This window comes from Pantherophis guttatus, chromosome 8 (assembly GCF_059756535.1).
Source record: "Pantherophis guttatus breed Tessera chromosome 8, ASM5975653v1, whole genome shotgun sequence".
Lineage (NCBI taxonomy): Eukaryota > Metazoa > Chordata > Lepidosauria > Squamata > Colubridae > Pantherophis > Pantherophis guttatus.
In genome coordinates this window covers 7,924,158-7,952,019 of record NC_142070.1, presented here as the reverse complement: position 1 = coordinate 7,952,019, position 27,862 = coordinate 7,924,158, and the positions used below count along the sequence as shown (strand labels likewise).

The 27,862-nt window shown below is 46.4% G+C and overlaps 1 protein-coding gene across 1 annotated transcript; it reads right to left on the bottom strand.

Annotated features, from left to right (window-relative positions):
- Window positions 1-145: 145 nt before the first annotated feature.
- NAAA (N-acylethanolamine acid amidase) lies at window positions 146-27,862 on the bottom strand. The gene is made up of 12 exons (XM_034431244.3): window positions 27,537-27,862; window positions 24,539-24,703; window positions 22,171-22,297; window positions 17,975-18,065; window positions 16,699-16,775; window positions 13,344-13,516; window positions 11,925-11,987; window positions 9,124-9,190; window positions 8,353-8,381; window positions 5,673-5,754; window positions 3,451-3,607; window positions 146-356 (listed from the first exon to the last, which is right to left on the bottom strand). The coding sequence occupies exons 1-10, from the start codon at window positions 27,758-27,760 to the stop codon at window positions 5,679-5,681; spliced, it is 1,092 nt and encodes a 363-aa protein (XP_034287135.2). The 5' UTR covers window positions 27,761-27,862; the 3' UTR covers window positions 146-356; window positions 3,451-3,607; window positions 5,673-5,678.

The following is a 27,862-nucleotide window of genomic DNA, read 5'->3' as shown; positions in this document are numbered from 1 at the left end:
TTGTTAAATGAATACGGCTTTTTCAGTGCCGTTGTGACTGCAAATAGTCACTGAAGTGAACAGGCATAAGCCGAGGATTATCTCTATGCCATTTCCATGCAACTCGCATCAGTCAAATTAAGTTTTATTTCCTTGGGGAAAAAAATAGATCTCTTCATTTTATTTTATTTTTGTTAGATTCATTACATACTTTCCAATTATCTGCTTACATCGCTTATTCTGTCAGAACCAATTAGTATACTTATGAAAGGAAGGAGATGACTAAGAAAGCATCATATATGAGTTTAATCAGAGGATCCTCATTAGTGATTATATTAGATTGTGTCAGCAAATCTGGACGAGTGTGAAATCTCGACCTAGAAAGCAGTGGAACGAAAACAGGATTATAGTATTTATAATTCCACAAATTGCCTCTGCTGGAATAGAGTCAAGCCTAAAAGAATATGTGGTTGTTATAATTGGCTTTGTTAAATTACCTAGTGTACTTCTTCACCCTCTAATATGACTTGCATCTTATCCATATGCATTACCTCCTGAGGTAAAAGGTGACACATAATGTAGAGAATTTGCTTAAGTAGGCCATCCATCAGCTGTAGTCAGCAGTTCTGTCCTAAGTAATAACCAGGTTTCTGGATGACACAGAATTGTCTAGGGATGTGTGTGTACACGCATGCACGCACATGTGTGTGTGTATCTCTCTATCATCTCTATCTCTATATCTCCCATCTTTATTATTTTTACAAATAGCTCAAGGCAGAGAACATATCTAACACGCCTTCCTCCTCCTATTTTCCCCATAACAACAACCCTGTGAGGTTGGCTGGGCTGAGAGAGAGAGTGATTAGACCAAAGTCACTTAGCTGGCTTTCGTGTTTAAGGTGGGACTAGAAGTCACCATCTCCTGTTGATCGGCCCAAAGTCACCCAACTGGGTGCTAAGGCAGGACTAGAACGCATAGTCGCCTGGTTTTTCTACCTGGAGCCTTAACCACTAGACCCAACTGGTTCTCTTTTAAGCTGAGATCTAATGTCTCATGTGGTCTCCAACCTTCAACCTTCCTGGATTCCTATACTTCTGTCCCATCAGAAGGAATGCATGCAGGATTTTTTTGAGGGCAACCAAAAGGTCAGGCAGAGATGTATAATAACAAGACTCAAACAATAAAACCTTTCTAACTCCAACTTCCATGTTTGGGGAAAGAGGCGATTCTCCAGGGTTGTTTGAAAGGCTACTGGGATAGGGGCCAATCTAATCTTGGGTTCCAAAGTGTGGGTATAGTGATAGAAAGGCATACTTCCTGGGTTTCAAGGAGGACAGGACACATTTCAAGGTGATCATTTAAGAGCTGACCAGCTGATGCAATGAGGGGAATGAGTCAGCAGGGTCTTTGGCTGTTATCCCTTTAAGAGCCTTGTAATAAGAGGAGGCCCTGCTAGAGTGTTCATTGGTTCGTTGCGTTTCTTCCCTGCTGTAATTGCTGTTTGTTTAGATGCTGCTTGTAGCACGTGTATGTATAGTATTCCTATATTCCTATTGTAGATTAAAAACACACTATTTGATACAAACCACTGTTGGCTGTACTTGCTCCTGGGTAGATACATGGGATAGACCTGCGCAGACTCTGACAACACAGAGCCTACCAAATAGAGACAATCAGAGAAGCAGACCCAGCCTCATGCATGAAGGGCTGTATAGGTGACAATCGGCACCTTCAATCACACCCAGACACCAGCGAAACTCAAAGCAAAGCAAAGGCGTGACATGGGTGTACCAAGTTACATCCATGAATACTTGTACCACTACATTCTGCACCAACTGTAGCTTCTAGGAGTTCCTCCGTAATGTTATTTTACCTTCCTCGCCTCGTTACAGCCCTGGAATATGCTATTGGCCTCCACCCAAGAATTAAACCCATCTGACTTTGTTGCCCCAAAGGGGCTTTTCAAAAGAGAGCACCAAGGACCCACATTTTTAAGATCCATTCTGCAAAGCAGGGAGTTCTTGGTCCATCTTGGAAATTAACAGATTGTCCAAACTCATTTTTCCAAGAGTTTTCCATACAGATAGGAGAATAGAGTCACCCTAAATATCTACACGTATATATCTTGACATCGGCCAGATACGTAGATCCAAGGTGGTCCATCCAAGTCCTGATGTCTATCTAATATCGAATGGTTTCAATACATTTTCTCAGGAACAGAGGCAGTATTCAGCCGGTTCGGAACAATTCGCCTGAACCGGTAGTGGAAATCATGGATGCCCCGCCCGGTGCCCCCCCTCGCTCTATGACATCCTATTTAGGCACGTTTTTGAGGCCAGGCACATGCGCGGAAGGCATGCGCGACAGCAAAGCATATGCGCGGGAGGCCAGGTGCATGCATGAACATTTGGAAGGCCGGGCGCATGCATGGAAGGCTGGCCATATGCATGGACATGTGAGCATGTGCTCACATTTGCAAACCAGTAGGGAAAGTAAGTGAATACCATCCCTGCTCAGGGACATCAAATAAAAATGTAATCATGGTACAGCAATGTCATATAGCCACAGGGAAACCTGATTTTTGTAATAATGGCTAAAATAGCCCATAGGACATGATGTTTGATCAATAAGAGCCTGGTGGCACTGCAGACTAATAGTCTGTTATTAACATTCAGCTGCCTGCAATTACTGCAAGTTCGAATCTCCCCAGGCTCAAGGTTGACTCAGCCTTCCATCCTTTCTAAGGTAGGTAAATTGAGGACCCAGTTTGTGGGGGCAATAAGCCGACTTTGTATAAATATACAAAAATATGAAGGCTATTGCTTAACGCATTGTAAGCTGCCCTGAGTCTCTGGAGAAGGGCGGCATATAAATCAAATTTAACAAAAAAATAAAAAAATAAAAGCAGGGATAGAGATATTGTCTCCTAAGTCTGGGACGTTGTCTCTTATCCCATGTCTCTTATTTCAATATCCATTGCCCACACACTAAGGACTGGAATAGGGGTGGGTTCTAAATTTTTTTACTACCGGTTCTGTGGGGGTGGCTTATTTTGTGGGCGTGGCTTGATGATCATGTGACAATTCTTTAGGATTTAGCAGAGCTACTGGTCTACTAGGCTTTTAATCGCTTGCAGAGCTGTACCGGTCTACTCATTTGTTTTTGGAGGCACCGGTCTACCCATTTATTTTTGCAGGCACCGGTCTACTCATTGGTTTTCTTTTAACACTGATCAGCTGTAGGGCGGCCCTTTGAAGCCCCGCGGCAAGAGTTTAAACAGGCTTTTTCCCTCTAGCCGATAGCTGGGACTCAGGAGGCAGCAATAGACAGGGGGTGGGGCCAAATAAAAAGGTAAGAATAATGCAGAGGGGGTGGGGGGAGGCGGGGGCGGGGGGCAGAACCGGTTCGGTGACGTCATATCGTCACTGCTACCAGCTCGGCGGAACCAGGCAGAACCGAGAGGAACCCACCACTGGACTGGAAGGCAGTAATTTCCTTTTTCTTCTTTTAAAAATGGTACGTCCGAAGAGAATACTATATACATCAGTTAGTCAGTTATTGTGCATACGCAGTTCATAAACACAGCTGCTGCCTTTGCGTTTTCAAAGATTTTCATTCCTTGGTTTTCTGGTTCAAGAGAGAGAGAAAAGAAGGGGGGGGGGAAAAAGAGAGAGAAAAGGAATATTTTAAAAACATTTTAAGGTTCATCGTAAAAAAAAATCAGCCATGTCACTTACTGGCAGTACGCTCCTTCTATCTCTAATTTTTATTCATTTATTGGATCTCATGCTACCCATTGTAATTTTTTAAAAAAAAACTCTCTAAGTGGCTTACATAAAGTTTATTGAATTCAAAATGGAGTTTTATTCTGTACATTGAAAGAAAGGCTTCCATCGTCAAATCTGGAAAAGCCCATTGGGGTATCTCACACCAGATAAAGGTCGACGGAATTCAAGGAAGGTTGCCCTTAGGCTATTCGTGGCAACATAAGGTTTCTATTCTGATGACTCACTTAACAAAAAAAACAAAACAAAAAAAAGAGCCTTGGTAGTACAGTGGTCTAAGGCACCCTGTTATTAAGACCAGCTGCCTGCAATTACTGCAGGTTTGAATCTCGCCAAGGCTCAAGGTTGACTCAGCCTTCCATCCTTTCTAAGGTAGGTAAATTGAGGACCCAGTTGTGGGGGCAATAAGCTGACTTTGTATAAATAGACAAAAAGGATGAAGGCTATTGCTTAGCGCATTGTAAGCCGCCCTGAGTCTCCGGAGAAGGGCAGCATATAAATCAAATTAAAAAAAAAACAAAAAACACCACCCCTAGTTCTGCCTACTCTTCTCCTACACCAGGGGTGCAAAACTCGATTTCATTGAGAGTAGCATCAGGGTTGTGTTTGGCCTCGGGGGTGTGTGTGGGGGTGACCAGGGGGCAAGGCCAGCTCAATGTCACTCGTGTCGTGGGTGCCTGTGGTGGCCCTGCCAGAGAAAACAGGCTCCCAAGCTCTGTTTTTGGCTGCAACAGCCTCCTGCAACCCTCTGTCAGAGAAAATGGAACTCCTTTTCGCTAGCAGAGGCATTGCGGACCAGTCCTTTGCTGTTTCTAGGGGGGCCCCGTGGGCCAGATCTAAGCACCCTGCAGGCCGGATCCGGCACCTGGGCCTTGAGTTTGACAAGCCTGTCCTACACAGTCTGCCAATGGGTCTCTTTTCTTTTGCTGTTTTTTTAGGGAATCAAAGCGGGGGTGGGCATCAGATCCTTTAGCAACGGGTCCGCTGCCCTGTTGCTGGGTGGGCGTGGCCATGGTGGGTGTGGCCTAGTCAGCCACCTGCGCCTGTCAGGTTTCGCTGCTATCTTAAATAAACTTCATTCTCAAACGCAAGGTCTCTAATGAATCTTTTTTTTTTATTTAAGAATAGAAAGAACGACATCCCTGAACTCTTTGTGCAGCCAAAACTGGCACCTCCTTCCAAACCCCTCCCTTTCCGTTCTTCAACCCCAATGTCTCATTGGCCATCGTGCAGATCCATCTCTTTGTCCCAAGCACTTTCTTTTCACAGGAATTCCCCCCTCCCTCTATCATCAGGTAACGCTATCTTCTAAAGAGCAGGAAACTAGGTAAAAGTTCATCTCAGCATTAAAGCAAAGCTTCTCCATCTCTCATTCATGTCAGCGCTGGAGGAGATCATAATTTGGAACACTGACATCACCACTGCAGAGGGGGGAGGGCATTTTTCGCCCTCCCCAGGCTCCAGAGGCTTTCCTTGGGCCTCTGGAAGGGCGAAAACTGCTTGCCCCCGGGGTCCAGAGGTCCTCCAGAGGCCGGAAACAGCCTGGTTTTCGGACTTCCGGAACCTCTGGGTAGGCCTATTTTTTAACCTCCCAGACCCTCCGCATGGCCCCTGCACTTACCTGGAATTATGAATGGGCCACGTGGAGACTCCTGGGAGGGGAGGGGCAGGGTGGGAGAGATGGGGTGAGCGTGGCCAGCCAGAGGTGGCATCCAGGGTTCTGCCGAACCCCGGCGATTCTTGGCTAGAGAATCGCCTGAACCCTGCCGAACCCCCAGGAGCCCACCCCTGAATCAAAGAAATGAGGATGAAGGCCTTAATAATTTTAGAAGAATGAAGAGTAGACTTGGAATGAAACTTCAAAGGGTCAACAAATGGCCATCAGCATCACAACGCTCAGGACTTACACATTTTCACTCCAGGGTCCTGATAAAAGTCTGATACTTGTCTGGATCTGCGTTACTCATCAAAGTGGTATAAATGGTTAGCCTGATAAAAGAAAAAGCACACAGAGATAAACAAAAACCAGGAGCAGATCACATTTTCAGTCCAACCCAATTGGAAGAGAATAAAAATCAGATTCATCAGTCACAGTGTCTGTGTTTGCCTGACAATTATTTGGGCAACAAACCTGATGCCATAAATCACAAAGCCACCACATTCAGCCTTTGCGTGATATGTGAGCTCACTGCTGTGTTATGTGACAGACGAATGCCAACCCGTCTTAAATCTAAGATTTACAAGACAACCATCCGCCCTGTTGGACTGTATGGCACTGAATGCTGGGTGGCAACAACAGGGACCGAAAGCTCTCTCCATGCCATGGAAACGCAAATGCTCCATTGGGCATCTCCCTTCTCGACCACATCAAAAATGACACCATTCGACAATATTTTGGTGTGGCACGAATTTATAGAGAAAATGAGAGAAGGCCGACTCCGCTGGTATGGACATGTCCAGAGAGCAGCACTTTCCACCATGGCCAACACTAGAAGTCAATGGCCGGCGACCTCGCGGGCGCCCAAAACAGAGATGGCAAGACACTATCAAGAAAGATATGGAGGCCGCGGGCCTGTGCCCTGGAGACACAGCTGACTCTGCAAAGTGGTGTTCAATGATCTGAAAAGCGTATCCTGCACCTGCGAGAATATGCTAGGGAGGAGGAAGAGGAGGAGGAGGAGAAGGAGAAGGAAGAAGGAGGAGGAGGAAGAAGAAGAAAGGAGAAGAAGAAGAAGAAGAAGAAGAAGAAGAAGAAGAAGGAGGAGGAGGAGGAGGAGGAGGAGGAGGAGGAGGAGGGAGGAGGAGGAGGAAGAGGAAGAGGAGAGGAGGAGGAAGGAGGAGGAGGAGGAGGAGGAAGAGGAGAGGAGGAGGAGAAGAAGGAGGAGGAAGAGGAGGAAGGAGGAAGAGGAGAAGGAGGAGGAGGAGGTGGTGGAGGAGAAGGAAGAAGGAGGAGGAGGAAGAAGAAGAAAGGAGAAGAAGAAGAAGAAGAAGAAGAAGAAGAAGAAGAAGAAGAAGAAGAAGAAGAAGAAGAAGAAGAAGAAGAAGGAGGGAGGAGGAGGAGGAAGAGGAAGAGGAGAGGAGGAGGAAGGAGGAGGAGGAGGAGGAGGAAGAGGAGAGGAGGAGGAGAAGAAGGAGGAGGAAGAGGAGGAAGGAGGAAGAGGAGAAGGAGGAGGAGGAAGGAGGAAGGAGGAGGGGGAGGAGGAGAAGAAGGAGAAGAAGGAGAAGGAGAAGTAGTGTGAACTCAGCCGGATTCCATTTTTTGGATTCTTTGTATTAAGCTCTGTGCTCAGCTCTGAAATGAATCAAGCCTGGGCTTGTCTGCTCTGCTGAAATGAAACTAACCGTTCTCTCCTGCCTTGTGTTTTGCTTGCAACTGCTACTACGTAGAAGAAGAATCTATATTGGTATTGTACATTTATCTTCATGTGTCATATGTATATAAAGAGGTTAATGAATCCTGCTGAATCAGTTTCCCTGTCTGTGCTTTCTGGATTTAATTTCTGCAACAAACTCTGACACTGTTGATAGTTGAGCTGCCCGAGTACCAGTCTTCCAGGAATTCTGTAGTGCAGGGATGTCAAACTCGCGTCGTCATGTGACGTCTCACAAGTTTTTCCCCCTTCGCTAAACCGGAGGTGGACATGGCCAGCGTGTGACGCATCTGGCCTGCAGGCCACAAGTTTGACACCTCTGCTCTAATGCTTTTGGACTTGGCTTGGTCAGGGATGTTCACAGTTTCCCAACTGACACTATGGCTAAGTCTCCCCATGTATTAAATGCACTTTCCCTCCTTCCACTCAGCTGCCACTGTCTAAGCCCATTTCACTAGTCCATAAACCTTCCAATCTTCATCACACCTTCCCTTTCTCTCTTTAGTCATTGCTGCTACCAATCTCAGAGCAGCTAGCCTCTCTGTTTCTTCAGATGCAGGCAGCTGTTGTGGTCTGTCAGCCACCAGCCCCTCCAGCAGCCGAATCAGAGGAGGGAGTCAGGGACAGCATCAAGGCAACCTGAGAGCTCCGAGGAGGAAGAGGGAATGGAGCTGTCAGAGAGAGAGAGAGAGACAGAGGCAGAGCCTGAGCCGTCCGTCAGCCCTCAGATGGAGAGTCAACAGCCCCCAGGTCAGGAAGAGGAAGAGGAGGAGCAGCTGGGTCCAGTGCCCGATGCACAGAAGGCAAGAGGAGAGGAGAGCAGTGGAAATCTATGGGCTGGTCCTTGGGATGGAAGAGCCACCACTGCTAGCAAAGCCCCACCCTAGCTCTGGGGATAAAAGGCAGGGGGCGGAAATGAATGGATGTGGCAGACAACTATTCATCTCCCTGCCGGGCAGACTTGTTAACCTGCGTTGAGAGAGAAACTTTTTGCCGGGGCTCCTGGCACTCCTAATAAAGGAATCATTGATTTAAATACAGAGGGTTTGTCGTATTTGGGGAGCTGGGTCAGAACAGCAGCATGCAAAACCTCCAGCCCATGAAAAAATCTCTCTCCACGGAACTGGTTCCTGGTGCCCAAAAGGTTGGGGGACACTGCCCTAAAAGCTTGTGCGAAATCCAGAATGAATGCATTTTACTTAAAAAAAAAACTTACTTGTTTAATACAGGTTTTGTCGATAATACCTGGAAAAAAATAAAATACAAAGTGATCATGCATTTAGACTTTCGAATAGTGAATACCAGCAGAGTCCAAATATATTAAGCTAAGCTTAACAAGTGCAGCTGCGTAGTATACAGGAAGTCCTCGACTTACAACAGTTCGTTTAGAGATCATTGAAAGTACAACAGCACTGAAAAAAAGTGACTTATGATTGTTTTTCATTCTTATGACTGTTGCAGCATCCTCATGCTCATGTGATTGACATTCGGATGCTTGGCAATTGATTCATATTTATGATGACTGCAATGTCCCGGGGTCATGTGATCCAGTGTTGTTAAGGAGTCTGGTGGTGCAGTGGACTAAACTACTGTTAAAGTAGTATTTAGCTGCCAGCTGCCTGCAATTACTGCGAGTTCAATTCTCACCAGGCTCAAGGTTGACTCAGCCTTCCATCCTTCCAAGGTAGGTAAAATGAGGACCCGGATTGTGGGGGCAATAAGCTGACTTTGTATAAAATAGAACACCGCTTGGGGGGGGGGGGCAAAAAGCCCTACTAAGCAGGTATATACAAAAGTATGAAGGCTATTGCTTAAAAGCATTGTAAGCCGCCCTGAGTCTCCGGAGAAGGGCGGCATATAAATCAAACTAATAAATAAATAATAAATAAAGAAGTGAAACACTGAAGTTGTTAGGAGAATCACACCATCGTTACGCGAATCCAGCTTCCCCCTTGCCAACAGAAAAAGGAGCATGATTTAAACTTGCCTTAAAGAGGGAATTAAGATTGATATGTTCCTGTCCTGTCGCATTTAGTGCTTTAATAGCTGGAGTTCTGCAGAATAAAAAAAAGAAAGAAAAGATAATCGATCAACGTAACCGATTTCACAAATCAGGAATGTGCAAACCATAAGCCACGATGGCGCAGTGGTTAGAGGGCAGTACTGCAGGCTACTTCTGCTGATTGCTAGCTGTCTACAGTTTGGCAGTTCGAATCTCACCAGGCTCAAGGTTTGCTTAGCGCACTGTAAGCCGCCCTGAGTCTCCGGAGAAGGGCGGCATATAAATCAAATTAAAAAAAAAAAAAAAAGGTTGACTCAGCCTTCCATCCTTCCGAGGTGGGTAAAATGAGGACCCAGATTGTTGGGGACAATAGGCTGACTCAGTAAAACCGCTTAGAGGGGGATATAAAGCACTATGAAGCGGTATATAAATCTAAGTGCTATTGCTATTGCTAAACCTGGATTTTAAAAAGTTGCATCCTATGTACAGGTAGTCCTTGACTAACAACAGTTCATTTAGTGACCATTGCAAGTTACAACGGCATTATATGACTGTTTTTCACACTTATGACCGTTACAGCATCCTGTTGTGGCCCGTCAGCGGCCTGTGCGGATTGTAGCTGACTCTGACAGCGAGGAGGCTGGTGTGGTGTTGCGCCAGCAGCCTGTGCAGCTGGCACTCGAATCGGACAATGAGGAGGCTGGAGAAGATGTGGTGCCAGAGGCGGGGATTCAGCCAGGGCCTTCAGAACTTCCAGAAGCTCCTTTAAGTGAAGAGGACGAAGAGGAGGAGCCTCTTCTCGATGCACGGACGCGCAGAGCTGCCAAAAGGCAGGAGGGGCTCCTCAGGAGGAGGTCTCTTCGAGAGTAAGGCTTGGGGCTAATTGGCCACTCCCTTAGCCTATTTAAGGAGGAACGCCAACTGAAGCAATTTGTAGGGAACAACTTTAGTTCACTCTCCTTCGCGTCTGGATTCTCTGCAAATTGCTTCTGGGCTTTCTGCCAACCTTACTAAGATTGTGATTACTTTATCTTTTGTTTCTTGTAGGCTGTTAAGAAAGTTTCTTAACAGCCTTTGTTTTGAAAAAGACTGAGTCATTTTAGTAAATTAAGTCTTGTACAAACTTTGTGTGTGCTGTATTCTTTGGGGTCCGTAGCTGGAGCAGAACACATCCCAGTGGTGGGTTTCAAATTTTTTACTACCGATTCTGTGGGTGTGGCTTGGTGGGCATGGCGTGGCTTGGTGGGCATAGCAGGGGAAGGATACTGCAAAATCCCCATTCCCTCCCCATTCCTGGGGGAAGGATATTGCAAAATCTCCATTCCCACCCCACTCCAGAGGAAGGTTACTGCAAAATCCCCATTTCCTCCCGATCAGCTGGGATTCGGGAGGCAGAGAATAGATGGGGGCGGGGCCAGTCAGAATTTTTACTACCAGTTCTCTGAACTACTCAAAATTTCCACTACCAGTTCTCCAGAACTGGTCAGAACCTGCTGAAACCCACCTCTGCAGCATCCCCATGAATCTCATGATCAAAATTTGGATGCTTGGCAACTGGTGTGAATTTATGATGTCCTGGGGTCATGTGATTCCCTTTTGAGACCTTCTGACATGGGAAAACCAGATCCACTTAACAACCGTGTGACTAATTTAACAACTGCAACAATTCACTTAACCACAGTGGCAAGAAAAGTCATAAAATGGGGCAAAACCCACTTCACAACTGTCTCACTTAGCAACAGAAATTTTGGGCTCCGTTGTGGTCGTAAGCCGAGGACTGCTCATACCTGGACAAATCCCTGAAGTTTTTCTTGGCCAAGTTTTTTAGAAGTGCCTGGCTGTTGCATTCTTCCTAGGGCTGAGAAAGAGGGACTGGCCCAGGGGTGAAATCCAGCAGGTTCTAACAGGTTCTGGAGTAGTTTTGAGTAGTTCGGAGAACCGGCAAATACCACCTCTGGCTGGCCCCAGAGTGGGGTGGGAATGGAGATTTTGCAGTATCCTTCCCCTGGAGTGGGGTGGGAATGGAGATTTTGCAGTATCCTTCCCCTGCCACGCCCACAAGCCACGCCCACAGAACCAGTAGGGGAAAAAAATTGGATTTCACCCCTGGACTGGCCCAATTGGTTCCGTGCCTAAGCCAGAACTAGAATTCACCGACTCCTGGTTTCTAGCCTGGTGCCTTAAACATTTAAGCACAAACTGGTTTCTGTTATTCTACTCATGACATTAAAGCAGCTATGTTCTCTTCTCCAAATCCCTGCTTGACCTCAAAAGTTTTTTTTTTTGAGATTTTAGCCATTATATTTACCCCAGCACAAGAGATCTCAGGCATAAGCAGGTTATATTGTAGTATTATTTTTATTTGTACAAAAAAAAAACCCCTCCTTGATATGGGTAAAGGTAAAGGTTCCTCTTGCACATATGTGCTAGTCGTTCCCGACTCTAGGGGGCGGTGCTCATCTCCGTTTCTAAGCCGAAGAGCCAGCACTGTCCGAAGACGTCTCCGTGATCATGTGGCCGGCATGACTCAACGGCAAAGGCGCACGGAACGCTCTTACCTTCCCACCAAAGGTGGTCCCTATTTTTCTACTTGCATTTTTCACCTGCTTTCGAACTGCTAGGTTGGCAGAAGCTGGGACAAGTAGCGGGAGCTCACCCCGTTACGCGGCACTAGGGATTCGAACCGGTGAACTGCCGACCTTCTGATCGGCAAGCACAGCATCTTAGCCACTGAGCCACCGTTTCCCTCTTTACCTTGATATGGGTTCCTTTTCAGAAAAACATACCTTCGATCATCATAAGGCGGTGGGTTTTTCCAATGGTCATAGTTAGTCTCCACTCGGTACCACCTTCCAAACAGAAAATATACTTAAAAGCTGCCATGTTAGAACATTTATTTGTTTGTGTTCCACCTTTATTATTTTTACAAATAAACCAAGTTGGAGATCATATCTAATACGCCTCTTTCCCCAGAACAACAGCCTGTGAGGTGCGTTGGGCTGAGAGAAAGAGTGACAGGCGTTTCGTGGCTAAGGCGGGACTGGAACTCACTGTCTCCTGGTGATTGGCCCAAAGTCACCCAACCGGCTTTCACATCTAGGGTGAAACTAGAACTCACTGTCTCCTGGTGATTGGCCCACAGTCACTCAAGCAGCTTTCACACCTAAGGTGGGACTAGAACTCACCATCTCCTGGTGATTGGCCCAAAGTCACCCAGGGAGCTTTAACGCCTAAGGAGAGGCTAGAACTCACCATCTCCCACTTTCTCGCTATTCAATTTTTGATTTGTATCATTAAGTAACACACAAGACCAGTCTGTGTTATTATGCTACATACCTCAGTTAAAAGCCATAAAGGAGCATTTAAATGTAAGCTTAAAGGTTTCATGTCTGACTCTAGGGGGCGGGGTCATTTCTGTTTCTTAGCCGAGCCATAACTGTCCAAATTGGTCATGAGGCCAGAACGACTATATGCCAGGGCGCAGTGAACACTAATACCTTCACATTGAAGTGGTGAACCTATTTATCTACTTGCATTTGCTTTCGGACTGCTAGATGGGCAGGAGCTGAGGCAAGTAACGGAAGCTCACCCCATCATGTGGTGCTTGGGTTTCGAACACTGACTGTCAATTTTCCAGCTGACAAGCTCAGCGTCTTTAACCACTGAGCCATCATAAGGTAAAGGTAAAGGTTCCCCTTGCACATATGTGCTAATCGTTCCCGACTCTAGGGGGCGGTACTCATCTCTGTTTCAAAGCTGAAAAGCCAGCGCTGTTTGAAGACATCTCCGTGGTCATGTGGCCAGCATGACTAAACACCGAAGGCGCACAGAGCACTGTTACCTTCCCATCAAAGGTGGTCCCTATTTTTCTACTTGCATTTTTTACCTGCTTTTGAACTGCTAGGTTGGCAGAAGCTGGGACAAGTAGCAGGAGCTCACCCCGTTATGCGGCACTAGGGATTCGAACCGCTGAACTGCCGACCTTTCGATCGACAAGCTCAGCATCTTAGCCACTGAGCCACCACATCCCTTATACCCATACCCCCTTAAAGAAGCACTTACATATTTGTTAAATTTCTTTGCCGCTTATCGTACCATGGGAATACTTAGGCAGCTTACAACAACAATTTATGCTCCCGTCATCTTTACCGATTGGTAAATTGCTTAACATTTGCCTTATAAAATTCGGATTCTATGCAACTTACTCCCCATTTAAAGGATCCAAAGGCCAAACATCTTCCGGGCCTGTTCTTTTTCTTGTGATTACTGCCCCTTCTTTGGCTGTTTTGCCTCCAATGATATAATAAACATCTGCTATAATGGGTATCTTGGCGAGCATATAGAAAGCCATTTGGAAATCTTCTGCTTCACTTAGAACCTACAAAAAAAAAATAAAAGATTTCATAAATTAAATTTGGATAAAATTCTATTAGCCAGACTGTAGAGCAGGGGTGTCAAACTCAAAGGCCCGGGGGTGGTGGATCTGGTCCGGGGGTGCTTAGATCTGGCCCGCGCGGTCTCCCCTGAAAACAGCAAAAGACCGGCCCGCGGTGCATCTGCCAGCAAAAATGGAGCTCGGGAGGGCCTTGCGCGGCGCTCCCGAGCTCCGTTTTCAGCCGCGACGGCCTCCTGCAACTCTCTGCCAGCGAAAACAGAGCTTGGTTTTTACTGGCAGAGGGTTCAGGCCACCACAGGTGCCTCCGATATGAGTGATATCGAGCTAGTCACGCCCACCTGTCATCTCCCCGCCCCCCCTCCCTCAGCGAGGTCAAACACAACCCTGAGGCGGCCCTCAATGAAATCGAGTTTGACACCCTTGCTGTAGAGCTTCATTGTGAAAATAGCACAAAATATGTAGGAGGATGTGAAGGTTTTCCATTCAACATTTTTATATTTACAGAGAGTCGACGTACAACAGTTCTTTTAGTGACCGTTCAGCGTTACAAGGGCACCCAAAAAAGGGACTTATGACCGTTTTTCACACTTACGGCCGTTACAGCAGCATCACGGTCACGTCAGTGGTGGGTTGCTACCGGTTCTCCCCGGTTCTTGCGAACCGGTAGTGGAAATTTTGAGTAGTTCGGAGAACCGGTAAATACCAGCTCTGCCTGGCCCCGCCCCCAATCTATTTGCTGCCTCCTGAGTCCCAGCTGATCGGCTAGAACAGTGTTTCTCAACCTTGGTAGCTTGAAGATGGGTGGACTTCAACTCCCAGAATCCCCCAGCCAGCGTTGCTGGCTGGGGGATTCTAGGAGTTGAAGTCCACCCATCTTCAAGCTTCCAAGGTTGAGAAACACTGGGCTAGAAGGAAAAAACTGTTTAAACTCTTGCCGCGGCGCTTCAAATGGCCGCCTTACTGCTGATCAGCGGTAAAAGGCAGTGTGGTGGTTGACCGGTGCGCTCCAAAAACAAATGGGTAGACTGGTACGGCTCTGCAAGCAGTTAAAAGCCTGGTAGACCAGTACTTCTGCTAAATCGTAAAGAACTGTCACATGACCATCAAACCACGCCCACAAAATAAGCCACGCCCACAGAACCGGTAGTAAAAAAATTTAAAACCCATCCCTGGGTCACGTGATCAAAATTCAGATGCTTCGCAACTGGTTCGTATTTATGACGGTGGCAGTGTCCCAGGGTCATGTGATTCCCTTTTGCGACCTTCTGACAAGCAAAGTCAATGAGGAAGCCAGATTCACTTAACAACGGTGTTCCTAACTTAAGAACTGCAGTGATTCACTTAAGAACCGCGGCAAGAAAGGTCGTAAAATGGGGGCAAAGCTCACTTAACAAATGTCTCACTTAACAACAGAAATGTTGGGCTGAATTGTGGTCATAAGCCGAGGGCTACTTGTATAGCAAGCTGTACAGTGACTTTTGGAAGACAAGAGCATTTTTTATAAAATGTAGATTTGACATTTTCGACAGAAATCAACTTAAGCCACTCACTTGGAACACTTCCTCTAAAGCGCAACATTTCACAAAACTTAAAACCGAATAACTTTTCGGGTTTCACTTATAGATAAATGTTATTTTTAAGCCCACGCTGACTCAGCAGGAATCTTAAATTTAATATGAATCTCTCCTCTACAGTACATGGTATTAAAGTATGATAATATATTTTAATATAGAACAATAATTATAATGGGAAAAAACAGCAATTAGATGAAGTATACTATTTTTCTTTAAAAAGAAGAGAAAAGAAAGAGAGGGAGAGAAGGAAGGAAGGAAGGAAGGAAGGAAGGAAGGAAGGAAGGAAGGAAAGAAAGAAAGAAAGAAAGAAAGAAAGAGAAACAAACAAAGAATGAAAGAAAGAAGGAAGGAAGGAAAGAGGAAGGAAGGAAGAGAAAGAAAGACGGAAGGAAGGAAGGAAGAGAAAGAAATAGAGAAAGAAACAAAGAAAGAAAGAAGGAAGGAAGGAAAGAGGAAGGAAGGAAGAAAGCGAGGGAGGAAGGAAGGAAAGAAGGAAAGAAAGAAAGAAAGAAAGAAAGAAAGAAGAAAGAGAGAAAGAAAGAAGGAAGGAATGAAGGAAGAAAAAGAAAGAAAGAAAGAAAAGAAAGAAGGAAGGAAAGAAAGAAAGAAAAGAAAGAAAGAAGGAAGGAAAGAAGGAAAGAAAGAAAGAAGGAAAGAGAGAGAGAGAAACAAACAAAGAATGAAAGAAAGAAGGAAGGAAGGAAAGAGGAAGGAAGGAAGAGAAAGAAAGACGGAAGGAAGGAAGAGAAAGAAAGAAAGAAACAAAGAAAGAAAGAAAGAAGGAAGGAAAGAGGAAGGAAGGAAGAGAAAGAAAGAAAGGGAGGGAGGAAGGAAGGAAGGAAAGAAGGAAGGAAAGAAAGAAAGAAAGAAAAGAAAGAAAGAACCAAAGAAGGAAAGAAGGAAAGAAAAAAGAAAGAAGGAAGGAAAGAAAGAAAGAAAAGAAAAGAAAGAAAGAAAGAAGGAAAGAAGGAAAGAAGGAAGGAAGGAAGGAAAGAAGGAAAGCTCAGGACCGTATTGGTTGGAAACATGCGGAAGGGGCCTTCAACCTGCAATGGGTAGACAATGTCTAAACTGATGATGATGATGATGATGATATTTTTCTATAACTATACTGTATATACTTCCCCAAAAATATGGCTTAAGTCACAGCAGACATACAGGTAGCCCTCGACTTACAACACTTCATTTAATGACCGTTCAGAGTTAAAACAGGGCACTGAAAAAAGTGAGTTATGACCGTTTTTCATATTTACAATCACTGCAGCCTCCCCCTGATCACGTGATCAAAATTCAGCCGCTTGGCAACTGACTCATATTTATGACGGTTTGCAGTGTCCCAGGGTCACGTGATCCCCTTTTGGTGACCTTCTGACAAGCAACGTCAGTGCGGAAGCCCAGTTCCCTTCACAACCGTACCGTTGATTTAACAAGCGTGGCGATTCCGTTAACCACTGAAGAAAAAAAGGTCGTACAATGAGGCAAAATTCACTTCACAAATGTCTCACTTCGCCATTGAAATTTTGGGCTCTGTTGTGGTCATAAGTCAAGGACTACCTGCATTTTTTATTTATTTATTTAAAATTTACGCACAGTTCTGATAAGCCAGCTGGCTGGACTGAATCGAGCCAAAAAGGCTGCCATGGCATTCTCCCACCAGTAGCCAACATCTGTAAAACAGAATATAAACATAATTTATATAAATTATAAACAGACTGCAGGAACCATTTTCACTACTCAGGTGACCCTGAGGATACAGATAAACCTCCAAGTGCTTCAACGACCCTCTAAAAGGATGCAAATGACCAGCTGTCTGCAAGGAGTATAAAGCCTTCCATTCCCCAATATCCAGTCAGAGTTGAAGAAGCTTCTTGGATGAGAAGTGAAACATCTTCACCTGCCTCTGGAGGACCTTGGAGGGGGGGAGGTCCCATTTCTCTCTCTCCCCAGCCTCCAGAGTCTTTCTAGGAGTCTGGGGAGGGTGAAAATGGCCTTTCCCACCCCTCCGGAGGCCCTCCGGAGGCCGGAAACAGACCGTTTGCCAACTTCTGGTAGGACTGGAAAGCCCGTTTTTTGCTGTCCGCAGCCTCTAGAGCCTTTCTAGGAGTCTGGGGAGGGCAAAAACAGCCTTTTGTATGGGATGGGACCAGAAGTTGGCCAATGGGCCATTTTCGCCCTCCAGAGGGCCTCCCGGGGGCTGGGGAAGGCCATTTTCGCCCTCCCCAGACTCCTAGAAAGGCTCTGGAAAGCAAAAAACGGGCCTTCCGGTCTCACTGGAAGTTAGCAAACAGGCCGTTTTCAGCCTCTGGAGGGCCTCTGGGGGGGGGGGAGGGGAGGCCGTTTTCGCCCTCCCCAGACTCCTAGAAGGGCTCTGGAGCAGGGCTCTTCAAACTTGACAGCTTTAAGACTTATGGACTTCAACTCCCAGAATTCCTCCTCCAGTCATGTTAGCTCAGGAATTCTGGGAGTTGAAGTCCACAAGTCTTAAAGGTGTCAAGTTTGAAGACTCCTGCTCTGGAGGCTGGGGAAAGCAAAAAACGGGCCTACCGTGCCATCGCGTGCCAGGAGTGTGGGGAGCGAGGGGGGGGTCGCACGAACATGCGCGGGTGCAGGACACATAGAATAATGGGTGTGGGCATGCGCGCACACAACCCCCTCCTGGCCCCTGGCACGCGATGGCAAAAAGGTTAGCCATCACTGGTATAGGTTCTCCTGCTTGTGTGGGGGGTTGGACTAGAAGACCTCTAAGGTCCCTCCCACCTCTGTTATTCTATTTTCTATTCTGTACCCCCAAGTCTTAGTTTTCAGAACCAGGCAAGAGAGTCAGCAAATTATCCGCTTATCTGGGTCATAATAAAATTTGCCTTACCTCGTTCATTCCCAGAGATGGAAAATTTGTGAGGACTTTGCCCTGTCCATAAACCGACGTAGCCAAAGAATGTAGTACCTCTGAATTTTACCTGGAAATAATTAAAGGACAGAAGAAGCTGTACTTATTCCTCATTGTTTTGAATCTTAATCTCTCTCCAAAACACTAAACAGGGCAGGGAGGTTGTGTGAGTCATTTCATGACATGAAAAAAACCCCAAGTCTTGACTTAAACGTAGAATAAGCATTAAAATGCTTTAGGGATTCAGGGAGAAGGTCATTACAACTTGTTTACTACAGCAAAAAAAAGAAAGAGGAACAAAATTAAGGAAGGAAAATTTCTCAGTTTGCCCAGTTCTTCCTCAAAACAATTCAGTGCAAAGTTGGGCTCTCTTTATTATTTTTATTATTTATATCCCTCAGTCTTTTTTCCTCTCTTGTTTCCCACTGAGGGCGGCTTGCCACATTATCTAGAAATGGAACCAAAGTTCATTATTTTAAAAGCCTGCATCACAAACTGAGAAGGGAAATGAGCAGAATAACAGAGTTGGAAGGGACCTTGGAGGTCTTCTAATCCTGTCATGGCGAACCTATGGCACGCGTGCCACAGGTGGCACACGGAGCCATATCAGTGGGCACACGAGTGTTGCCCTAGCTCAGCTCCGGCGCGCGCATCTGATTTTCAGGCCTTCCGGGTCCACCGGAAATTGGCAAATGGGCCATTTCTGGCTTCCAGAGGGCCTCTGGTGTGGGGTGGAGAAGACCCGTTTTCGCCCTCCCCAGGCTCCTAGAAAGCCTCTGGAGCCCGGGGAGGGTGAAAAAACAGGACTTCTGGTCCTACCAGAAGTCAGCAAACGGGCTGTTTTTGGCCTCCAGAGGGTTTCTTGGAGCCTGGGGAGGGCGAAAAACGAGCCCACAGGGCCTACCGTGCCATCATGTGCCAAAAGCGGGAGCGCGGGGGGGGGGTCGCTCGTGCATGCGCGGTGGGTGGGGCGCATTGAATTATGGGTATGGGCACACACGCACATGACCCCCCCCCACGCTCCCCACGCTTTTGGCATGCGACGGCAAAAAGGTTAGCCATCACTGTTCTAATCCAATCCCCTGCTTAGGCAGGAAATCCTACACCATTTCAGGCAAATGGCTGTCCAATCTCTTCTTAAAAACTTCCAGTGTTGGAGCAACCACAACTTCTAGAGGCAAGTTGTTCCACTGATTCATTGCTCTCACTGTCAGGAAATTTCTCCTTCGTTCTAGGTTGCTTCTCTCCTTGATTAGTTTCCATCCATTCTTTCTTGTCTTGCCTATTTTGGAGCTTTGGAGAATAGCTTGACTCCCTCTTCTTTGTGACAGCCACTCAAATATTGGGAGATTGCTATCATGTAAACCCCTAGTCCTTCTTTTCACTAGACTAGACATACCCAACAATTCCTGCAACCGTTCTTCCTATGTTTTAGCCTCCAGCCCATCGTTGTTGTTCTTTTCTGCACTCTTTCCAGAGTTTCTACATCTTTTTTATATTATGACGACTAAAACGGGATGCAGTATTCTTAAGTGTGGTCTTACTAAGGCTTTATGAAGCAGCAGTAGCATGTTGTATGATCTTGGTTCCGGTGGTGGGATTCAAATAATTTAACAACCGGTTCTCTGCCCTAATGACCGGCTTGGTGGGAGTGGGCGTGGTGGGTGTGGCCAGGGGGTGTGACAGGCAGCACTCAGCCTCCTGCACCCCCCCCCGAGCAAAAACGGGCCCGGGGGGCTGTATCGCGCCCCCCGGGGCCCCATTTTGGGCCTAGGAGGCCTCCCTGCGCTTACCTGAGAGCCAAAATGGGGCGTGTGGGGACTCCTGGAAGGGGTGGGGTAGGGAGGGGCAGAGGCTATCCCTCTGTTAAATTAGCTCGTTCAAATTTCAAAGTATGAAGGCTATTGCTTAACACATTGTAAGCCGCCCTGAGTCTCCGGAGAAGGGCGGCATATAAATCAAATTTTTTTAAAAAAAATTCACTGCAAAAGATAGCAGCTGCAGAGTTGACACAAAAGAAAACTGCAGGTTGGAAACTTTAAGACCCATCTTATTTGTGGCATAGTATAAGAATAGAAAATCACATGATTACAGTGGCTCGTTGCAATCCTTATAGAGGTCTCTCGGTTTCTGCCATGTGATTATATAATAAGTTAAATATAAGAATTGTGAAAGTGCCAGTGTTAAATGATTTGGGGTAACTTAGAGCAAATATAATTTCACAACAGTCCAACGCTTTTGCAAAACGATCTTTGTACTTGTTCTAACCTAAAGTCAAATATTTAGTGTATTTACAGAATAACAGAATTGGAAGGGACTTTGGAGGTTTCCTAGTCCAACCCCCTGCTTAAGCAGGAAACCCTACACCATTTCAGACAAATGGTTATCCAACATCTTCTTTAAAACTTCCAGTGTTGGAGCATTCACAACTTCTGGAGGCAAGTTGTTCCACTGGTTAATTGTTCTCACTTCCTCCCTGGAGATTCCACCACATAACATAAAAATGTGAGATTGGGTCTTATATTAATTTTTGCTCCATGGGACTCATTAGGGCTCATTTTCCAGTTAGGTCTTATTTTCAGAGAAATAGGGTACTAAAATGTGTCCGTCTGGCCGACGAGCTTATTTTGGGAGCAGGGCTTATATTACTATACCACTTCAGACAAATGGTGATCCAACACCATCTTAAAAACTTCCAGTGTTGGAGCATTCACAACTTCTGGAGGCAAGTAGTTCCACTGATTAATTGTTCTAACTGTCAGGAAATTTCTCTTTAGTTCTAGGTTGCTTCTCTCCTCGATTAGTTTCCACCCATGGATTCTTGTCCTGCCCTCAGGTGCTTTGGAGAAGAGCTTGACTCCCTCTTCTTGGTGGCAGCCCCTCAAATATCGGAACACTGCTATTTATTTATTATTTAACCATATTTTTTTTTAAAAAAAAACCACTTTCGATATCTTACATAAAATAAAAGAGATATAACAGTATAAAAGCAAGAAGTTTGTCCCAGTGAAGTAATTTGTATTTTCTTCCAATTTTCTATTACTCCACAATCTTTTCCACATGGTATCTATATTTTCTAATTTCTACGTATTTTTCCCCTCTCCTTTTCCTTTTAAAAGCAACACATTCATTTCTTTAAAAACAATTCGAACAATTGAGTATTTATTTTTTATCACCAAAATTTATGGATGGTTATGCTGATAAAAGTTGGGTAGAGCGATTCTGAAAAGCAAATGCTTGCAATACAATTGGTTTACTGGCGATACATAGTCGGCTACTAAATGCATGTACAGGTAATCCCCAAGTTATAACCATTCGCTTAGTGTCCACTTGAAATCAATGGGACTGAAAAAAAATGACTTTCAACTGGTTCTCGCACACAGCATCACAGTCATGTGATCAAAATTTGGCCGCTTGGCAACAGGCAGGGGTGGGCTGCTGGGGGTTCGCAGGGGTTCGAGAGAACCTTTAGCTAAGATTCTGTGCAGTTTGGAGAACCCCCAAATCCCACTCCTGGCTGGCCCCTCCACCCCTCCCCGCCCCTCCCAGGAGACTCCATGTGGCCTGTTTTGGATGCAGGTAAGTGCAGGGCACGCGCGGAGGCTCGGGGAGGGTGAAAAATGGGCCTACCGGAAGTTCGTGAAGGCCGGAAATGGGCCTGTTTCTGGCCTCTAGAGCCTGGGGAGGCCGTTTTCGTTCTCCCGGAGGCTTAAGAAAAGCCTCCAGAGCCTGGGGAGGGCAAAAATGACCCCCCCCCCACACACCGTGGTGCAGGAGGCCAACTAGGCCACGCCCACCATGGCCACGAACACCCAGCAACCGGGCATAAAACCCGGTTAAAATTATTGAAACCCATCCCTGGTAACAGGCATGTATTTATGACAGTTGCATTGTCCCAGGGTCACATGATCTCCACTTGCGACCATCACAATCTATGGGAGAAGCCGGATTCGCTTAACAACCTCGTGATTCATTTAACAACTGGAGTGATTTCTCTTACCACCGTAGCAAGAACGTTGTAAAATTGGGTGCAACCCCCTCTTAACAACCGCCTTGCTTAGCAACAGAAATGGTGGCCGTACATCGAGGACTATTTGTACCTCAAAATGAACTGTTTCCTACACTGCTGCCGATAACATTTTTAATTTTTAATCCCTGCCAGGCTCTTTTTGTACCTGCCCATCCTTGATAAAGTCCACATCGATAGTAATCTTGCTTAAATAATCCCCAAAGTAATAGTCCATATTCCGACCATGATATATATTTCCTTGTTTGTCTTGGGCAACTATACTGGTGCAGAAACTGTGAGAGAAAAAACAAAACAAAACAGCAGTTCTGTTAGAAAAGGCTAAACTCCTAAATTCATTTTCCCAGGGTGGCTTTTTAAATTTGTCTTTGTTTATTGAATAGCTCTTGGGTCATATCAAAAGGCAGAGTTCCAAGAAACAAATGATTAGTAAAATTTGATAAAAGCAATTTAAAACGGAATTGGAATAAAACATGATTTTAAAAATGAAATTGGAATCAAATACAATCTGAGATGAAAATGGAATAAAATACAATCATTTAAGATATAGACAAAATATGATAAAATAATATTTCGGTGTCACCCCTACAATCTACCCCAATCAGTCCTGCATACGCAGATCTCAACCGAACCATTTTGCTTAAATCCTGTGCTGGGTTAAATGTTATTTTCAGATTCTGGCTGCATACAGGGATGAGCTGCTGGGGGTTTGCAGGGGTTCTGGAGAATCTGTAGCTAAGATTCTGTGCAGTTCGGAGAACCCCCAAATCCCACTTCTGGTTAGCCCCGCCCACTCTGCCCCGCCCCTCACAGGAGTCCCCACGCGACCCATTTTGGATGCAGGTAAATGCAGGGCGCACATGGAGGCTCAGGGAGGGTGAAAAACGGGCCTACCGGAGGTTTGGCCTGTTTCCATCCTCCAGAGGGCTTCCGGAGCCTGGGGAGGCTATTTTCACCCTCCCGGAGGCTCGAGAAAAGCCTCCGGAGCCCGGGGAGGCCACCCCTACCCCCACCATGGTACAGGAGGCCAACTAGCCACTCCCACCATGGCCACGCCCACCCAGCAACCAGGCAGATAACCCCTTGCTAAAATTTTTGAAGCTCACCCCGGCCGCACATAAGGTAAATTTTTTTAATATGGGGGATCCCAATGGGTCATTCTTTTGGTATATAGATCTAGGTATGGCTTTTTAAATTTTAAATTGATTTTCCCAGGGGGCCTACTCATCCCCACAATACTCTTACAACAAAAACAGCATGAGGGGGAGCTAATTAAAGCAATGCAAAACCTAGGATTGAATTTCATTGGCAGGTAAGAGGAATTAAAATGCTATTCGTACAGTTACGTGCTGGTCTTTTCCTTTCCCATAACCCTCTAATTTACAATGTGGGTGTCATTGAAACAACCTCGAAACTTGACAATGGGTTTTAAAAAAAAAAACTCCCCAGAGTTTAACAAGACTACAGGTAGGTAGTCCTTGGCTTATGACCACGATTGAGCCCAAAATTTCTGTGGTTACGTAAGATATTTGTTAAGTGAGTTTTGCCCCCTTTTATGACCTTCCTTGCCGCAGAGGTTAAGTGAATCATGGCAGTTGATAATTTAGTAATACAGTTAGAAATAGAAATAGAATAGAAATAGAATAACAGAGTTGGAAGGGACCTTGGAGGTCTTCTAGTCCAACCCTTGCCCAGGCAGGAAACCCTACACCATTTCAGGCAAATGGTTATCCAACATCTTCTTAAAAATTTCCAGTGTTGGAGCATTCACAACTTCTGGAGGCAAGTTGTTCCACTTATTAATTGTTCTCACTGTCAGGAAATTCCTCCTTAGTTCTAAGTTGCTTCTCTCCTTGATTAGTTTCCACCCATTGCTTCTTGTTCTACCCTCAGGTGCTTTGAAGAATAGTTTGACTCCCTCTTCTTTGAGATATTGGAAGACTGCTATCATGTCTCCCCTAGTCCTCATTTTCATCGAACTAGACATACCCAGTTCCTGCAACCGTTCTTCATATGTTTTAGCTTCCAGTCCCCTAATCATCTTCGTTGCTTTTCTCTGCACTCTTTCTAGAGTCTCCACATCTTTTTTACATCGTGGCGACCAAAACTGGATGCAGTATTCCAATTCTGGCCTTACCAAGGCCTTATAAAGTGGTATTAACAATTCACGTGATCTTGATTCTATCCCTCTGTTTATGCAGCCTACAACTGTGTTGGCTTTTTTGGCAGCTGCTGCACACAGCTGGCTCATATTTAAATGGTTGTCCACTGGGACTCCAAGATCCCTCTCGCAGTTACTACTATTGAGCAAGGTACCACATATACTGTACCTGTGCATTTTGTTTTTCTTGCCTAAATTGTAAAACCTTCCTTTTTTCCACCATTGAATTTCATGTTGTTAGATAGCGCCCAATATCCTTCTCCCCTTTCCTGATCTTTGCAACAGGTCCTTGCTATGATGGATTTCCCCGCCCACCTCCGTTCCTGAGACTCACAAAACGCATCGCAACACTCACGCGGTGAATTCGTAGGCCAGATTCAGCAGGACCCCGTCACCGACGTTAATCCCGAAGATTTCGGAAAGTCCCCGAATCTCTCCTTCATAAGGCTGGGGGATGTAGGTTTCTATTTCTTCTGCGATAGGTCGAATAACGCCATGGACCCATTTGGGGATCACAGAACTGGAAGAAAAGAGAGCCATTGGGTCATTCATAGCATCATTAACCTGTTTAATTCTACGTACCTTTCGTATCCAGTGGAACGGCTGGCCTCCAGAAGTTGTGGCTGCTCCAACACTGGACGTTTTTAAGAAGAGACTGGCTATCCATTCATCTGGAATGGTATACTGCTTTGAGCAGGGGGTTGGACTAGAAGACCTCTGAGGTCCCTTGTCCCAAAGGTACTTTTTCAAGAGGCAACTGGACTTTCTGGTTTTTCTTGGAAGACGTTTCGCTTCTCATCCAGGAAGTTTCTTCAGCTCTGAAGAGTTCTGAAGAGCTGAGGAAGCTTCTTGGATGGGAAGTGAAACATCTTCCAAGAAAAACCAGAAAGTCCAGTTGCCTCTTGAAAAAGCACTTTTGGGACAACAAGGACCTGGATGACTGAGAATTTCCACAGACATTCTGAGCTCTGATATTCTGAATTCTATTCTTCTTCTTCTTCTTCTTGTTAGTTGCGAAGTCGTTTCTGACCCATTGTGACCCCATTGACAACGTTCCTCCAGGCCTTCCTGTCCTCTACCATCCTCAGGAGTCCATTGAAGCTCACGCCGACTGCTTCAGTGACTCCATCCAGCCACCTCGTTCTCTGTCGTCCTCTTCTTCTTTTGCCCTCAATCGTTCCCAGCATTAGGCTCTTCTCCAGGGATCCCTTCCTTCTCATAAGGTGGCCAGAGTATTTGAGTTTCGCTTCTCATCCCAGAAGCTTCTTCCGCTCTGAAAGTCACAGCAGTTTTAGCTGTTGCTCTTCTAACCAATTTCGTTGTGTACATGATGTACAATGACAATAAAAGCTTTGGACTAAAGCAGGAAGAAACTGGAAGGCCTTTTTGCAATTTTACTGCAAGGTACCGTTATCCCTTGACTTATAATCGTTTGTTTAGCGACTGTGCAAAGTTACGACACTGAAAAAACGGAACTAATCACCGTTTTTTACACATACGATCGTGGCAACATTCCCCGTGATCAAAAGTCAGACATTTGACAAATGGCAGGTATGGTATTTATGACAGCTGCACTGTCCTGGCTTATTTGACCATCATTTGCGATCTTCCCAGCCAGCTTCTGACAAGAAAGAAGCCAGATTCTCTTTTACAACAGAGTAATTCTCTTAAGAACCACCACGATTCGCTTATAACGACCGTGGCCAGTAAAGGCGGTAAAATCGGGCTTCCCTGACTTAACAATCAGCTCGCTTAGCATCGGAAATTCTGCTCCCGAATGTGGCCATAAATCGAGGATTACCTGAAATGGCTGGCGAAATCAGAAAACCGAGGCACAAAAACAACCCGATATTCGCCCCATTCAATCCCTTACAATGTTTCTGCCAGGAAATGTAATTTTACCCTAATCTCTTTCTCCACCTCCTCCTCCTCCTCCTCACAATCCCCCATTAGAGAAGGTCTCTAAAGTTCACCCAGCCAGGAGAAACATGTACTTTGTCCCAGAGGGAGTTTGGAAGGAAGTTCCTAGTTTGCAATTTTGCTCAGTTGGGAAGAATCTAACATAGAATTTAACAGAATTGCAAGGAGCCTTGGAGGTCATCTAGTCCAACCCCCTGCTGGAGCATGAGGCTCTATACTATTTCAGTCACATGGCCGTCCAGTCTCTTTTGAAAAGCTTCCAGCTTCAGAGCACCCACAACTCCCGAAGGCAAACTGTCCCATTGATTAGAATTAGAATCACAGAGTTGGAAGGGACCTCGGAGATCTTCTAGTCCAACCCCCTGCTTAGGCAAGAAACCTTCTACAATGGTCCTCAACTGTTAGGAAGTTTCCCCCTTCATTCCAAGTTGCTTCTCTCCTCCTTCTGAAGGTAAGGAAGAGTGCCTCCTCCCTTAGCAAAGCAGCCAGCAAGCAAACCAGGATACAAACATCTGAAGCAGAAGCGGAGAGAGAGGGGGGAGGAGGGAGAAAGAGAGAGAGAGAGAAAGAGAGGGAGGGAAGAAGAGAGAGAGAGAGGGAGAGGGGGAGGGAGTAAGAGAGAGGGAGGAGGGAGGAAGAGAGGGAGGGAGGGAGGGAGGAAGAGAGAGAGGGAGGAAGAGAAAGAGAGAGGGAGGGAGGAAGAGAGAGAGGGATGGAGGGAGGAAGAGGGGGAGGGAGGGAGGAAGAGAGTGGGGAGGGGAGGAAGAGAGAGAGAGGGAGGGAAGAGAGAGAGGGAGAGAGGAAGAGAGAGAGAGGGAGGGAGGAAAAGAGGGAGGTAGGTAAGAAGAGAGGGAGGGAGGAAGAGAGAGGGACGGAGGGAGGAAGAGGGGGAGGGAGGGATGAAGAGAGAGGAAGAGAGGGAGGAAGAGAGTGGGGAGGGGAGGAAGAGAGAGAGAGGGAGGGAAGAAGAGAAAGAGAGAGGAAGGGAGGAAAAGAGGGAGGGAGGTAAGAAGAGAGGGAGGGAGGAAAAGAGGGAGGGAGGTAAGAAGAGAGGGAGGGAGGAAGAGAGGGAGGGAGGGAGGAAGAGAGAGAGAGGGAGGGAGGGAGGAAGAGAGGGAGGAAGAGAGAGAGGGAGGAAGAGAGAGAGGGAGGAAGAGAGAAAGAGAGGGAGGGAGGGAGGGAAGAAGAGAGAGCGAGGGAGAGAGAGAGAGAAAGAGAGAGAGATGCGCGGCTGTGCTGTCAATTCCTCGAGGACCTAAAGGGAAAGTCCCGATCCAAACTTTCTCCCACTTTCCCTTTTCGAAGCCACTTTTTCTCCCTTTTCTTTCCCTCCCTCCGCTCGAGGCTTTTGAAGCCATCCATCCATCCTTCCAGGCTCGCCCGTCTCTCTCCTCCCGGGAGAAGCGCCCTCCTCCTCCAGCTGCGCTGCTCACTCGATGACTCGCCGGACGACGGAGCGCATGAACGCGGGCTCGAAGTGCTGGGCGACCGGGGCCCACCGGCTCTCGGCTGGGCTGTCCAGGCTGACGTTGAACCGCAACGGGGCCGCTCCGGAGCCGGGATCGGCGCTGCCTCCGCGGGGCCAAAGCACCACCAGCAGCCCCAGGAGGAGCGGCGGCAGAGAGCCGGAGCCCCCGAGGAGCCCCCGCCCGGCCATGGAAGCTGCCAGCCGCTGCCCAGGAGAACCAAGATCGCCGCTCGGCTTTTCCACCGACGCTCCGGGCTTCCTTTGCTCCGCCCGCCGCTTCTCCAGCGCCGC

What these genes read in the sequence shown, in the direction of transcription:
- NAAA (XM_034431244.3), bottom strand. Translation starts at nt 27,760, where the DNA reads ATGGCCGGGCGGGGGCTCCTCGGGGGCTCCGGCTCTCTGCCGCCGCTC. An exon ending in CTGGCCTACGAATTCACCGC is followed by an intron (nt 22,298 to 24,538) that starts GTGAGTGTTGCG and finishes TTTCTCTCACAG; the next exon opens with TTTCTGCACCAGTATAGTTG. An exon ending in TTGGATCCTTTAAATGGGGA is followed by an intron (nt 11,988 to 13,343) that starts GTAAGTTGCATA and finishes TCTGTTTGGAAG; the next exon opens with GTGGTACCGAGTGGAGACTA.